Source organism: Salmo salar, chromosome ssa09 (assembly GCF_905237065.1).
Source record: "Salmo salar chromosome ssa09, Ssal_v3.1, whole genome shotgun sequence".
In the NCBI taxonomy this organism is placed as follows: Eukaryota; Metazoa; Chordata; class Actinopteri; order Salmoniformes; family Salmonidae; genus Salmo; species Salmo salar.
The window spans coordinates 60122244-60137564 of record NC_059450.1 but is presented as its reverse complement, the minus strand read 5'-3'; the positions used below and the strand labels follow the sequence as shown (position 1 = coordinate 60137564).

At 40.2% G+C, this 15321-nt stretch overlaps 1 protein-coding gene across 5 annotated transcripts in view; it reads right to left on the bottom strand.

The window, feature by feature from the left end:
• LOC106611554 (follistatin-related protein 5) overlaps positions 1–15321 on the bottom strand; it is a 161281-nt gene that overhangs the window by 39202 nt on the left and 106758 nt on the right. For 2 of the 5 annotated variants that reach the window (XM_014211881.2, XM_045723863.1), the window contains exons 7-8: positions 4214–4380; positions 116–130 (exon numbers count right to left, since the gene is read on the bottom strand). In XM_014211881.2, the coding sequence (XP_014067356.2) occupies positions 116–130; positions 4214–4380 (182 nt within the window). The remainder of the gene's footprint in view (positions 1–115; positions 131–4213; positions 4381–15321) is intronic. The other 3 variants (XM_014211883.2, XM_014211884.2, XM_014211882.2) reach the window with 2 other exon arrangements.

The following is a 15321-nucleotide window of genomic DNA, read 5'->3' as shown; positions in this document are numbered from 1 at the left end:
GGTGTATAAGCCGACTTCTTCAATGTGAGGTCAAGGTCGGATGTATCTGTGACAGGGAATTCATTAGCTTTGTGGGCTTTTTATTGTGGATGACATCAGTTCCGATAAAACCTACCTGTGTTGGGATCTGCTGGGGGGAAAGAACACAAATTCAATATTTAGATGTTAGTTAAAAGGAAGAGTTGAGTAAAGGTTAACTTTGAAGGAAGACATGACACAACATATAAAGCAGGCAATGGCAACTATCAGAAGTTGGCACACTTTCCACCATGTTACACTACTCATCATACAGCTTAATTTATTTCATGCATTTTGTGTTTCAGACAATGGATATGAATTGGAGTATTTACAGAGGAAGTATAGCAAATAGAGAAGTCTTATAGCTCAACATGTACAGTACCAGTCAAAAGTTTAGACACACCTACTTGTTCAAGGGTTTTTCTTTATTTGTACTATGTTCTACATTGTAGAATAATAGTGAATACATCAAAACTCTGAAATAACACATATGGAATCACGTAGTAACCAAAAAAGTGTTACACATATCAAAATATATTTTAGTTTTAGATTCCTCAAAGTAGCCACCCTTGATGACAGCTTTGCACACTCTTGGAACTCTCTCAACTAGCTTCATGAGGTACTCATCTGGAATGCTTTCCCAACAGTCTTGAAGGAGTTCCCACATATGCTGAGCACTTGTTGGCTGCTTTTCCTCCACTCTCATCTCAAACCATCTCAATTGGTTTGATGTCAGGTGATTGTGGAGGCCAGGTCATCTGATGCAGCACTCCATCACTCTCATTCTTGGTCAAATAGCCCTTACACAGCCTGAATGTGTGTGTTGGGTCATTGTCCTGTTGAAAAACAAATGATAGTCCCACTAAGCCCAAACCAGATGAGATGGCGTATCGCTGCAGAATGCTGTGGTAGCCATGATGGTTAAGTGTGCCTTGAATTCTAAATAAATCACCGACAGTGTCACCAGCAATGCACCCCCACACCATCACACCATAATAATAATAATTCATTCACCTACTTTGCATCTCACAAAGACAGCAGTTGGAATCAAAAATCTCAAATTTGGACTCATCAGACCAAAGGACAGACTTCCACCGGTCTAATGTCCATTGCTTGTGTTTTGCGGCCCAAGCAAGTCTCTTCTTATTATTGGTGTCCTTTAGTAGTGGTTTCTTTGCAGCAATTTGACCATGAAGGCCTGATTCATGCAGTCTCCTCTGAACAGTTAATGTTGAGATATGTCTGTTACAATCTGAGGTGCAGTTAATATCTGAGGCTGGTAACTCTAATGAACTTATCCTCTGCAGCAGAGGTAACTCTGGGTCTTCCTTTCCTGTACCAAATAGGGCTGTCTCCTGTATACCAACCCTACCTTGTCACAACACAACTGATTGGCTAAAACACATTAAGAGGGAAAGAAATTCCACAAATTAACTTTTAACAAGGCACACCTGTTAATGGAAATGCATTCCAAGTGACTACCTCATGAAGCTGGTTGAGAGAATGCCAAGAGTGTGCAAAGCTGTCATCAAGGAAAAGGGTGGCTACTTTGAAGAATCTCAAATATAACATATATTTTTTATTTGTTTAATACTTTTTTGGTTACTACGTGATTCCATATGTGATATTTCATAGTTTTGATGTCTTCACTATTATTCTACATTGTAGAAAAGAGTAAAAATAAAGAAAATCCCTTGAATGAGTAGGTGTGTCCAAACTTTTGACGAGTACAGTACATGCAGTGTAAAGTAAGCCTATATAGATTAAAATCCTAGCTGCTTTACCCCACTCAGTACAATAGGCCCTTGAACATTCGGAGATAAACCACAATACGCATAAACCCTTGATCAGGGCGAACCAAGACTCTCAAGATAAGTACAGCACCGAGACACACTGTCTCCTCTCTCCTCTATTACAATTCAACATAAATTCCTTAAGCTTCTACGCCGGACGTGCCGAGTAGGCAGTCTAGACACAAGACTCAATGTAGATACTTTCCCAGGCAGTGCACTCATCCTTGCATTCTACATCATGCTTCGGCCCTCTCCTGTCTGGAGCATCGTAATACCAGCCAACAGCTGAGGATGATGATGCAATGCCCAGCAACTGTCATATTCTTGGAATTAGAGTAAGCTGCTTTGTCAAAATGGAAACCGGCTCTATTGAACTCCATAATAAGAGCACACCATTAGGATTAATGTGGGATTCACTGAGTCGGACTGTTGACAGATTTTTTTTTTTAAATAACACCCATTCTTAAAGGGAAGTGGTCTGTTAAATTAGACAGTGTAAATCCTAGAAATCCATTTACCGAAGTACAACTCCAATTAGTGTTGGCAGTTCAGGCCTTGGCATATTAAAAGGCACAATTATATCGAAACTTTGGTGAAATTGGATAATTGGCCTTCACAGAGGGGGTTGGTGAACACCAGGTGTGTATAAATCCACTCGCTTTGCTATGAAAAACTCTGTTGGCAATTAGCCACAAGACTATGGGCAATAAATTATCTAGGGTAAGCCGGTTTTGGGTTTCTGCTGATGTACCATTAGCATTATTTTGCTTAGTCTAGTTAGTGATAAAACACTTGGAACAGACACTTTTATGTTTAGTAAGAAATGACTGTCTGACTGACTAACTAGACTAAGCGAAAATCTCTTGAGTCTTTTGTTGTTCTCATGGCTGGTGGGCTGTTCATAACAATAGGCTATCTGCGGTAATCATCTAGCCAATGTCGTGGACGACCTTGTTAGACGACTGCAGGAAAATAAATCCAATGCTGACAGACACCGGGGTCAAAGTTGAGCTCACACTGAGGGAAGCGGAGGGCAGAATACAGTTAACCTGAATGGCACAGAAACTGATGCTAACATAACAGAACAAAGGTATCCCAACTTGACTTCATTAGCCTGTGACTGAATTTAAATAGTGTACATACAGTACAGTGTAGTGTCCAATTCAATTGAGCTATTACAGTCCGTAACACCGCAACGCTGTGTAAGGTTGGTTTTCTACTACATCACAGTACATCGTATTAGGAACCAGTTAGTACAATAACAGTTGATATCAACTATGTCGATGCTAACAATAAAACATGTCTCCTTCAATTCAACAGGGAAATAAGTTATTCTATGTGAAGAGGAGGAAACAAAGACCCCCCTTCAGGTTGCAAAGCCTCTGAACTCCATTGGATGTCTTCAGCAGTTGATCGATGCTACTCACATGGAGCGAGTAAAGTAAAACAGTCTTAGAAAATATCTACCATATACAGGAGCCGATGGACATAGAAGTCGACCTAACTTGACAAGGCCGTTACTTTACCCAAGAGTTAAATCTAGCTCACTCACTTTCATCCAACTTGGCATAGGCTTGTTTTGACGCATTCCCATGTCAGTTTGCCGTACAAAATTTTTAATAATTTAATATAGAGGGGACTGGGGGGAAAAAATGGCTGTGCGCCTGCTTTCACATGCTAGTCATCAAGCACCTTGGAGAGTCGGCGATGGACGGGGCCAAGAAAGAAGAAGAGAAGATTCTTCATGTAAATGGAGGATCATAAGAAGCTGAAGCGCTTGGAAACAGTTGGGACAGAAATACAATTCCAGGGATGATGGTGCTTGGTGATGATTGGCGGCAGCTGTGCAATTCCTCACACAGTTTTAAAGGTCATCAACATTTAATGTTACATTAGCGGCTTCGCTGGACCTCCTTTATCTAATGCGACAGTGTTGACTCAATTATGCATGGTCGAGTCAGCTATAGCTTGGCCAACCCTGAAGGGGGAGAACATAGAGAGTGGGCAGTGTTGCCTGGTGACTCACTGAACCTCCAGTCGCTAAGTGTCCTGTCTTTGAAGAAGGATGAAAGCGACATGGTGGTTGTCGGGGGCTACCGGCAGATTCAGCACACAGACAATGTAAGAGACGATGAAACGCTCAGCGGGAAGTAAAAATAGGTGCTTCCCCATTGGAGTTCAACCCCTTTGGTATCCCTCTCAGCAGACTGAATATCTGACGTTGTGAATAACTGTCAAACCCAAAATGTTGTTCAAAAGCTCTAGGTCAACATTGTGATTTGTACAGGTTAAAGAAAGTGTGTGTGTGTGTGTGTGTGTGTGTGTGTGTGTGTGTGTGTGTGTGTGTCTTACAAAACTAGAAGTTCAGCTGTATTTCAGGTGAGGCTGCAGGCACCACTTACATTTATGTCCTCCAGATCCAGCGAGTTGAGAACCTGATTGTTGCGTTTCCAGATGATGGGAGGTCTCTGCTCCCCTGTGATTGCACAAGTTAAGATGGCACTCTGGCCAACGGTTACCGTGGTGATGCTCAATTTCTGGTCATCGGGCAGGGTGAGCTGGTACACTTCTGTAAAGAAAGAAAGACAGCTGGTAATTAGATCACCGGGTAGTCATAGAGAGCGGTGCAACAGCCACTTTTGTGCTACCAGGGTGCTTAAATGTAAGAATTCGAACGTGTGTGTGTGTGTGTGTGTGTGTGTGTGTGTGTGTGTGTGTGTGTGTGTGTGTGTGTGTGTGTGTGTGTGTGTGTAACTATACTTGTGGGGACCAACTGTAGTAAACAAAGAAAAATTTGACCAACTGGGGATATTTTGTTGGTCCTCACAAGGTCAAATGCTATTTCTAGGGGGTTTAGGGTTAAGGTTAAAATTTGTGTAAGGGTTAGATTTAGGTATAGGTTTAGGAGCTAGGGTTAGGTTTAGGGTTAGTGTTAAGGTTAGGTTTTTGGGTTAAGGTTAGGGTAAGGGTACGGGTTAGGGATGAATGAAAATAGGATTTTGAATGGGACTGAATTGTATGACCCCAAAAGGTTAGCTGCGCAAGACTGTGTCAGTGTGTGTGTGCATGCATTTACTTCCATGTATCAAAGAAGCATGCAAAATTATGTTTTGTGTGTGAGAGCACAGCACACTGAAAAGCAGAGTGATTATGGTGCAGTGTGTTTGTGCACATTCTTTGAATTAATCAAGCTGAAAAAGTAGAATAGACAGAAAGAGTCTCAATTAGCCAGTGTTTTGTTGGCAAGGCACAACATTACTGCATGATATTGTTTGTTTTCTGGTAAAATATGCATAGGGGAAACATAATGAGTTCATACATCAAGAAAGAAATTATGAAATTAGGAGCTATGTAAAAACATTGAGTAAACAAGAGGTTTAATGTACATTTAATTTAAACCATGCCCATATCTCCAAGGATTTCTTCCACCCAACTAGCTATTCATATTATCATGTGGACTTTTCCAAAGGGATTGTGGGTGTTCTATTCAATTTCCCACAACGCCACCATATTTATGTAATATTTACATAAAGGGATTATTTGAAATGCACCGGCAACCCAAAAGAAACCCCAGTCCTCCACATATTGCTATCATCACTGATTGCTCTATTGAAAGCATATTATTCTATAACAATATGCTGTATTATGCTGCCATAAATCTAAAGCCTTTATTAAAAATCTATATGAATGTTAATGTTAACTTATTTTTAGTTTACAAGGGATTCAAGGCACAGAAAACATCTTGGAAAAATGGAAAACTTGTGTGTGTGGCCAGTAAGGGTGTCGATGGTTAACGACTATTACGCTTCCAGTTCTTCAATGAGACAATGAATGAAAAAAGAATCTGTTACCCAAGCATCCCTTTAACTCTGTTATGTAACTAGATTTGTAACTAGTGTGAGCCTTTTAATTTTCCTCTTGGGCTAATGAGCAACAGAGCAAAAGGAAACACTGACTCAATTTGTTCTGCTCCTGAGAGCATGAAATACAAAACCTAATGAAAGAAAAGCCCAGTTCCGGAGACTAGCAATTAGCTTAGCGCACCGAAACACAACTGAGAAGGGGAAGACAGTACAGGTGCATCAAAGCTGGGACTGAGACTGATGAACAGCTTCCATCTCCAGACCATCAGACTGTTAAACAGTCACCACTAGCCAGCCTCCGTCCAGTACCCTGCTCTGAACCTTAGTCACTGTTACTAACTGGCTACCACCCGGTACTCTACCCTGCACCTTAGAGACTGCTGCCCTATGTACATAGAGTCATTCAACACTAGTCACTTTAACAATGCTTACATACTGTTTTACCCAGTTTATATGTATATACTGTGTTCTAGTCATGGCTCATCCTATATAACTACTGCTGTACACACCTTTTCTAATACATATACTTTCCATACTGTCTATACACACCATCATATACATACTGTATATACAAAAGTGAGTACACCTCTCACATTTTTGTAAATATTTGAGTATATCTTTTCATGTGACAACACTGAAGAAATGACACTTTGCTACAATGTAAAGTAGTGAGTGTACAGCTTGTATAACAGTGTAAATTTGCTGTCCCCTCAAAATAACACAACACACAGCCATTAATGTCTAAACCGCTGGCAACAAAAGTGAGTACACCCCTAAGTGAAAATGTCAAAATTTTCAAAAGGAGGGTGGTGCTTGGAATCATTGTTCTTCCTCTGTCAACAATAGTTACCTGCAAGGAAACCCCTGCCGTCATCATTGCTTTGCACAAAAAGGGCTTCACAGGCAAGGATATTGCTGCCAGTAAGATTGCACCTAAATCAACCATTTATCGGATCATCAAGAACTTCAAGGAGAGTGGTTCAATTGTTGTGCTGAAGGCTTCAGGGCGCCCAAGAAAGTCCAGCAAACGCCAGGACCGTCTCCTAAAGTTGATTCAGCTGTGGGATCGGGGCACCACTAGTACAGAGCTTGCTCAGGAATGGCAGCGGGCAGGTGTGAGTGCATCTGCAAGCACAGTGAGGCGAAGACTTTTGGAGGATGGCCTGTTGTCAAGAAGGGCAGCAAAGAAGCCACTTCTCTCCAGGAAAAACATCAGGGACAGACTGATATTCTGCAAAAGGTACAGGGATTGGACTGCTGAGGCCTGGGTAAAGTCATTTTCTCTGATGAATCCCCTTTCTGATTGTTTGGTGTATCTGGAAAAAAGCTTGGCCGGAGAAGACAAGGTGAGTGCTACCATCAGTCCTGTGTCATGCCAACAGTAAAGCATCCTGAGACCATTCATGTGTGGGGTTGCTTCTCAGCCAAGGGAGTGGGCTCACTCACAATTTTGCCTAAGAACACAGCCATGAATAAAGAATGGTACCAATGGTACCGGTACCGGAAAAGGTATCGTTTGTCACCAAACTGTTCCTGGATGGTTGGGAGAAGTTTCTCTTGGAGGATGTGTTAGTACCATTCTTTATTCATGGCTGTGTTCTTAGGCAAAATTGTGATTGAGCCCACTCCCTTGGCTGAGAAGTAACCCCACACATGAATGGTCTCAGGATGCTTTACTTTTGGCATGACACAGGACTGATGGTAGCGCTCACCTTGTCTTCTCAGGACAAGATTTTTTCCGGATGCCCCAAAAAATCGTTAAGGGGCTTCATCAGAGAAAATGACTTTACCCCAGTCCTCACCAGTCCAATCCCTGTACCTTTGCAGAATATCAGTCTGTCCCTGATGTTTTTCCTGGAGAGAAGTGGCTTCATTGCTACCCTTCTTGACACCAGGCCATCCACCAAAAGTCTTCGTCTCACTGTGCGTGCAGATGCACTCACACCTGCCTGCTGCCATTTCTGAGCAAGTCTTGTTAATACATAACGATCTTCTAAGTCAATCTGTTTGTTGTGTCTGTACCATTTATGTGATTCCTGAACTGGAATAACCCCCATATGATCAATGCTTGAAGGCTGCAGACACCCAATTATGTAGGAAACACAAATAAAGATATACTTTGCTGCACTCTTGCCCTGAGTCAAGATTGTATTGACTAATGCTTTAAATGGTTCATAACCCCAAGCATTGCATGTCCAGTATTACTATAGGGTTTAAAAGATCACTAGAAAACTTAAACAGGATTGCTCTTTTCAAGAGCAAGTGAAGCTAACTGTGTCATTAAGTCATGAATATGTACAATTCCACTTCTACATTGTTTCAATAATTCTTGGGAGATGTTTCTCATGGACAGAGGATTGCATACGATTGTCCTGGAACAATGTATTGTCCATTGTGAAATTCCCATGTGGAACACTAAATCCAAGACACAAGAGGACATACTAGTGGAAGTTTACACACTCCATTCTAAGTTTTCACATTTTGCTGCCTTAACCTTAAATCTAAAAAGTGAATCAATTAGATTTGTTTCCTATCGATCTACACCACCAAGTCCACATTTTCAAAGTCAAAGAAAAATTATGGAAAATGTTTGCGTATGTCTTCACACCCCAGAGTTAATACTTGATGGAAGGAGCTTTGGCAGCCATTACAGATGTGAATCATTTTGAATAAGACAACTCTTTGGGTAAGTTTTATTATTATTTTGTTTTTCAAAATTTCTCAAGCTCATTAAATTTGTTTGGGAGTCATTGATGCACAGAAAGATTCAAATACAGATTTACAGTGTGTTCAGAAAGTATTCACACCCCTTGACTTTCTCCCCCCAAAATTGCATTACAGCCTGACTTTAAAATGGATTACTCAACTGAAATGTTGTGTCACTGGCCTACACACAATACCCCATAATGTCAAAGGGGAATTATGTTTTTATAATTGTTTACAAATTAGCGGAAATGTTTTGAGTCAATAAGTATTCAAACCCTTTGTTATGGCAAGCCTAAATAAGTTCAGGAGTAAAAATGTGCTTAACAATTTACATAATAAGTTGATTGACTACCTCATCTCTGCACCCCACGCATGTATCTGCATGGTCCCTCAGTCGTGCAGTGAATTTCAAACACAGATTCCACCACAAAGACCAGGGAGGTGCTTGTTTCATAAAGAAGGGCACCTAATGGGTGATGGGTAAAAAAAAAATGTAATATTGAATATACCTTTGAGCATGGTGAACTGGATGGTGTATCAATACACTCAGTCACTACAAAGATACAGGCGTCCTTCCTAACTCAGTTGCCAGGGACTTTAAAACAGTTCATGGCTGTGATAGGAGAAAACTGAGGATGGATTGTAGTTACTCCACAATACTTACCTAATTGGCACAGTGAAAAGAAGGACGCCTGTACAGAATAAAAAATATTCCAAAATATGCATTCGGTTTGCAATAAGGCACTAAAGTAATACTGCAAAAGATGTGGCAAAGAAATTGACTTCATGTCCTGAATACAAAGTATTATGTTTGGGGCAAATCCAACACAACACATCACTGTGTAGTACTCATCATATTTTCAAGCACGGTGTTATGGGTATGCTTGTCATTGGAAAGAACTACGGGGTTTTGGGGGGATAAAAATAAATGGAATAGAGCTAAGCACAGGAAAAATCCTAGAGGAAAACCTGGTTCAGTCTGTTTTCAAACAGACACTGTGATAGAAATTCACCTTTCAGCAGGACAATAACCTAAAACGCAAGGCCAAATATAGACTGGAGTTATTTACCAAGATGACATTGAATGTTCCTGAGTGGCCTAGTTACAGTTTTGACTTAAATAGGCTTGAAAATATATGGCAAGACTTGAAAATGGCTTTCTAGCAATGATCAACAACCAACTTGACAGAGCTTGAAGAATTTGTTAAAGAATAATGTGCAAATATTGTACAATACAGGTGTGCAAAGCTCTTAGAGACCTACCCAGAAAAACTCACAGCAGTAACCTCTGCCAAAGGTGATTCTAACATGTATTGACTCAGGGGTGTGATTACTTACAGTATGTAAATTAGATATTTCTGTATTTAATTTTCAATAATTTTGCAAAGAATTCTAAAAACATTATTTAACTTTTCCATTATGGGGTATAGTGTATAGATGGGTGAGAATGCAGGCTGTAACAAACAAAATGTGGAACAAGTCAAGGGGTATGAATACTTTTGAAAGGCACTGTAAGTCGGGCCTGAGACTGGACCACTCAGGACCACTCAACACATCTTGGAAAGCCATTCTGGTGTGTCTTCAGTATTAAAATCTATCCCTATGACAAAAACTATATTATAGGGTCAGATTTTCAGAAGACAGACAGGTTTTCCTCTAATATTTTACCTGGGTTTTGCTCCTTTCATGTTTCTTTTGATCCTGACAAACTCCCAAGTACCTGCCTATAACAAGCACACCCATAACATGATGCCACCACAATATTAGAAAATACAGAGGGTTTCACTCTGTGATGCGTTGTATAGTGTTTAACCCAAGCCAGTTGTTTTTAGGCCAAAAAGTGTATTTATTTGCTGTATATTACTTAACGGCCTTGTTGGAAACAGAATGGATGATTTTCTGTGGATTTTTTAAACACAGGCTTTCCTCTTTTCACTTTGTCATAGAGGTCAGCGCTGTGGAGTGAATGCAATGTTGTTGAACCTCTGTATTTGTAAGTATTGTGGTGGCAGCATCATATTATGGGTATGCTTGTCACTGGCAGGGACTGGGGAGTTTGTCAAGATGAAAGAAACATGAAAGGAGCAAAGCCCAGATAAAAAGTTGGATGAAACCCTGCCTCATCTTTTGAATACCTAACCTTGGGATAGTTATATTTTCAGCGGGACAAATACACAAATGTTAACGCCGAAACACACACCAGAATGGCTTTCCAATAGGTGTTGAGTGTTCCTGAATGGTCCAGTCTCAGTCCTGACCTAAATCGGCGTAAAAATCAGAGACAATGTTTGAATATAGTTGTCCATTAATGACCCTCAACAGAAACAATGGATATATGTTGCCCTAAGAGTTGTACAAAGTTGGTCAAATCTATTACAAATGATTGAGTGCAAACTTAATCTATTGTGATGTTAAGAGTTTGTAAACAATGAAATAACTCATTTTCAGAGTTCAGCTCAGGGTTTATTGGATACAGCCTAGGTAAAAAAGTTACTTGATGTTTTCCTAGAAGCAGATAGAGATTCATACAAGGATTTAATATCGTCAGACGGGTTTAAAGTTTACATAAACACACTGTTGATCAAAATATTCCAAATAAATATGGTTGCCGAAAGCAAACGGTGGTCATCTTTTGACGTGCTCACTGAACTCTGTCGGCCAATATCACATAAACAAATACAGATGCCTACGACGGACATCCTACTCCACAAACAATACAATATCCAAGTAGGAGCTTCCTACCCATGGCTCTATTATGATCCTCCTACCCTTCGACACTGCTGGCAAAACAACCCTGATAACATCACCGTTAACACGACGCATGGACGTTTCAAAACTCAGCAGGCTTCATAGTGACGGGATATACCCACAAGATCTCCTCCAATAATATCCTCCCTAACCATTCAATTACAGTCCCTTGTATCTTAATGCTTTGGAAATGCGCTCCGAGCGATAAACTTGATTCACAGGCAATCTCGGGGGGATTGAAACGGGGGAAGTCATCATACCGTCGGAGGGAAAACGATTTGCATGTGAAGTCACAGAATGGGCAATTCCTTATAGATCGAACTGGAGCACAGGCTGCTGGACATTTTGGCTCACCTTCTTTGGCCTCTGATTTATCAGAAAGGCAAGTGGCCTGGCTGCTCCTTTCATCTTGTTTTGGACTTCCATGGCTCTTCTCCTGGGAGGGACCGAACCTTCAACATCCAGCCTGTAATTAGTGATTAATAGGCTGGGTCTGGCTTTTCATTTTCTCTCTGACTGTTCCCATAATGGGATGGTGGTCCATGCCCACCACCGGAGTCTAAATCACCTATGGCACAGTAGAGGAACAGTGTTTGTCAAGGAAAATAACTGGGGCTGCAAGAAGTGTAGTAGCCAAAGGGGCAGGCAAGAGATAAATAGCTACCCACTGTCGTTTTGCTACTCCCCTGCTCACCTAGCCCTTTCGTTTTCTGTTTCTTTCTCTTTCCCTCTCTTGTGCTTTCCCTTGATCATATATTTTCTACTTGTGGCACAACATTTTCAAAGAGGTGTCATCAGTCCTGTTCAGTGTATCCCTACCGCTGCTGTTTTTTTATATATATATTGTGGAGTACTGTTACATACTTTTGAACGACCCCTAAATCACTCCACTTGGGTATAGGGTTCCCTAGACTGATAGCAGGGTTAGTTCGACTTAATTACCTGCTCCAATATCAGTGTCTGCAGATATGAACAACCTTGCCAATACCAGTAATACTTTGAACGAGACTTGAAGCTTCAGAAAGCAAACTGAAGGTAAGGCCAATTGAAATAAATACCTCTGCTCCAAGGTTATTAATGTGAGCGAAGCCTATAAAAGTTGAGCAAATGGTCTTGCTGATTACCTTTGAGTGATCAGCACTGGGCCTTGTTTTCAGAACAGCTGGTGAAGGAGCCTCGTGGGACTGACCACACATCAGTTTTCAACATGGCTGAAGACCATTCTAATTGGACAAATTTCATCACAACTACTTTTTGAAAAAGGCATTGAGAAAAATGTGCCAAATCGAAGGCATAGTTGGGGTTGGGGTTTATCTTAAAGGGGCGATGATGATTTGGAGTCGGTGCCTTTCTTACTCATGCCGCTCCTTCTGATGCTCCCATATTTATCATTTGCTATTTGTTATTTGTTGAAGTCAATTTTGTTTAAAATAATTTGCTATTTCTTGAAGTCAATTTTGTTTCAAGTGAGCACCTATTCCTTATCATGCGGTTCACAACTGTGAAAAATATTGAGCGATAGACAAGTGGGTGTTGTCTGTCTGTCTATGTGTGTGTGTGTGTGTGTGTGTGTGTGTGTGTGTGTGTGTGTGTGTGTGTGTGTGTGTGTGTGTGTGTGTGTGTGTGTGTGTGTGTGTGTGTGTGTGTGTGTGTGTGTGTGTGTGTGCGTGTGTGTCTCAAAGGCATGTTTGATTAAGGTGTGCCGGTGAGCCATATCAACAGCAGACTGATGAAAAGTGAGATGGAGTGAGTTCAACACACAGCTGAGTGTCCAGGGATGCATTAAGTAATTGCCTTCTAGCTCCACAGGAGGGTTCTTAATAGCACCGGTGTGTTCAAAGTACAACGTAGCTCCAATACTTGCATACCTCTCTAGACTGTGTTCCGAATGTGAGCATCTCAACAGCTTACCCCTCCTTGACAAGAGCCTTGAAATGTTCAATAGGGATGAAGCCAGTGTTCTTGTTTTTATGGAAATTGTTCCTTTCTGTCTGTTTGTCTGTCTGTCTTTCTGTTTGTCTGTTTGGTGACATTGACAGGAAGGAGGAGGAGGAGGACTAATGTCTAGAGGTCGACCGATTATGGCCGATTAATTAGGGCCGATTTCAAGTTTTCATAACAACTGGTAATCGGCATTTTTGGACGCCGATTATGGCCGATTACATTGCACTCCACAAGGCGACTGTGGCAGGCTGACCACTTGTTACGCGAGTGCAGCAAGGAGCCAAGGTAAGTTGCTAGCTAGCATTAAACTTATCTTATAAAAAACAATCAATCTTAACATTATCACTAGCTAACTACACATGGTTGATGATATTACTAGTTTATCTAGCTTGTCCTGCATTTTTATTTTTCCTTTATTTAACTAGGCAAGTCAGTTAAGAACAAATTCTTATTTTCAATGATGGCCTAGGAACAGTGGGTTAACTGCCTTGTTCAGGGGCAGAATGACAGATGTTTACCTTGTCAGCTCAGGGATTCAATCTTGCAACCTTTCGGTTACTAGTCCAACGCTCTAACCACTAGGCTACCTGCATTATCAATAAATCACAGCATACTTTGCCAAACAGGTGATGATTTAACAAGCACATTCACAAAAAAGCACTGTCATTGCACCAATGTGTACCTAACCATAAACATCAATGTCTTTTTTTAAATCAATACACAAGTATATTTTTTTAAACCTGCATATTTAGTTAATATTGCCTGCTAACATGAATTTATTTTAACTAGGGAAATTGTGTCACTTCTCTTGCGTTCTGTGCAAGCAGAGTCAGGGTATATGCAGCAGTTTGGGCCGCCTGGCTCGTTGCGAACTGTGTGAAGACCATTTCTTACTAACAAAGACCGTAATTAATTTGCCAGAATTTTACATAATTATGACATAACATTGAAGGTTGTGCAATGTAACCACAATATTTAGACTTATGGATGCCACCCGTTCGATAAAATATGGAACAGTTCCGTATTTCACTGAAAGAATAAACTGTTTTTTTCTCGAAATTATAGTTTCTGGATTCGACCATATTAATGACCTGAGGCTCATATTTCTGTGTGTTTATTATATTATAATTAAGTCTATGATTTGATATTTGATAGAGCAGTCTGACTGAGCGGTGGTAGGCAGCAGCAGGCTCGTAAGCATTCATTCAAACAGCACTTTCCTGCGTTTGCCAGCAGCTCTTCGCTGTGCTTCAAGCATTGCTCTGTTTATGACTTCAAGCCTATCAGCTCCTGAGATTAGGCTGGCAATGCTATAGTGCCTATAAGAACATCCAATAGTCAAAGGTATATGAAATACAAATGGTATAGAGAGAAATAGTCCTATAATTCCTATAATAACTACAACCTAAAACTTCTTAACTGGGAATATTGAAGACTCATGTTAAAAGGAACCATCAGCTTTCATATTTTCTCATGTTTTGAGAAAGGAACTTAAACGTTAGCTTTTTTACATGGCACATATTGCACTTTTACTTTCTTCTCCAACCCTGTGTTTTTGCATTATTTAAACCAAATTGAACATGTTTCATTATTTATTTGAGACTAAATTGATTTTATTTATGTATTATATTAAGTTAAAATAAAAGTGTTCATTCAGTATTGTTGTAAATATCATTAATTACAAATATATATATAAAAATTGACCAATTAATCGGTATCGGCTTTTTTGTTCCTCCAATAATCGGTATCGGCGTTGAAAAATCATAATCGGTCGACCTCTACTAACGTCTATAAGAAAGATTATGGTACACATGACATTGCATTTTGTAGAGATGTGCTTGTTCTACCACCTAGCTTTCCTACACCCTGTGCGATTAATAAACTGAATGTATCATATATATATCATATGTGTCATAAGTGTTCCAGTCTTATATCGCAGAAAGATCTGATTTGAATAAATTCAGTAAATTGCAATGTTCTGGCATTATAGTGTAGAAATGCAGTCCACAAGACATTTCAGTCAATGTCTTCTTATTAATCAACAATCAATATAGTACATTACAAATCAAGTATATAGCGAAATGTTCAAGGAAAAATAAACCCAAGAACCAGTGTCACTTACCACATCATCATGATCAAATGAAATACAAACAAATACCTTACCGTGAAATAAGCATTAGCTTACTTACAAGCCCTCAACCAACAATGCAGTTCAAGAAATAGAGCTGATGTGGAAATAGAGATAATGT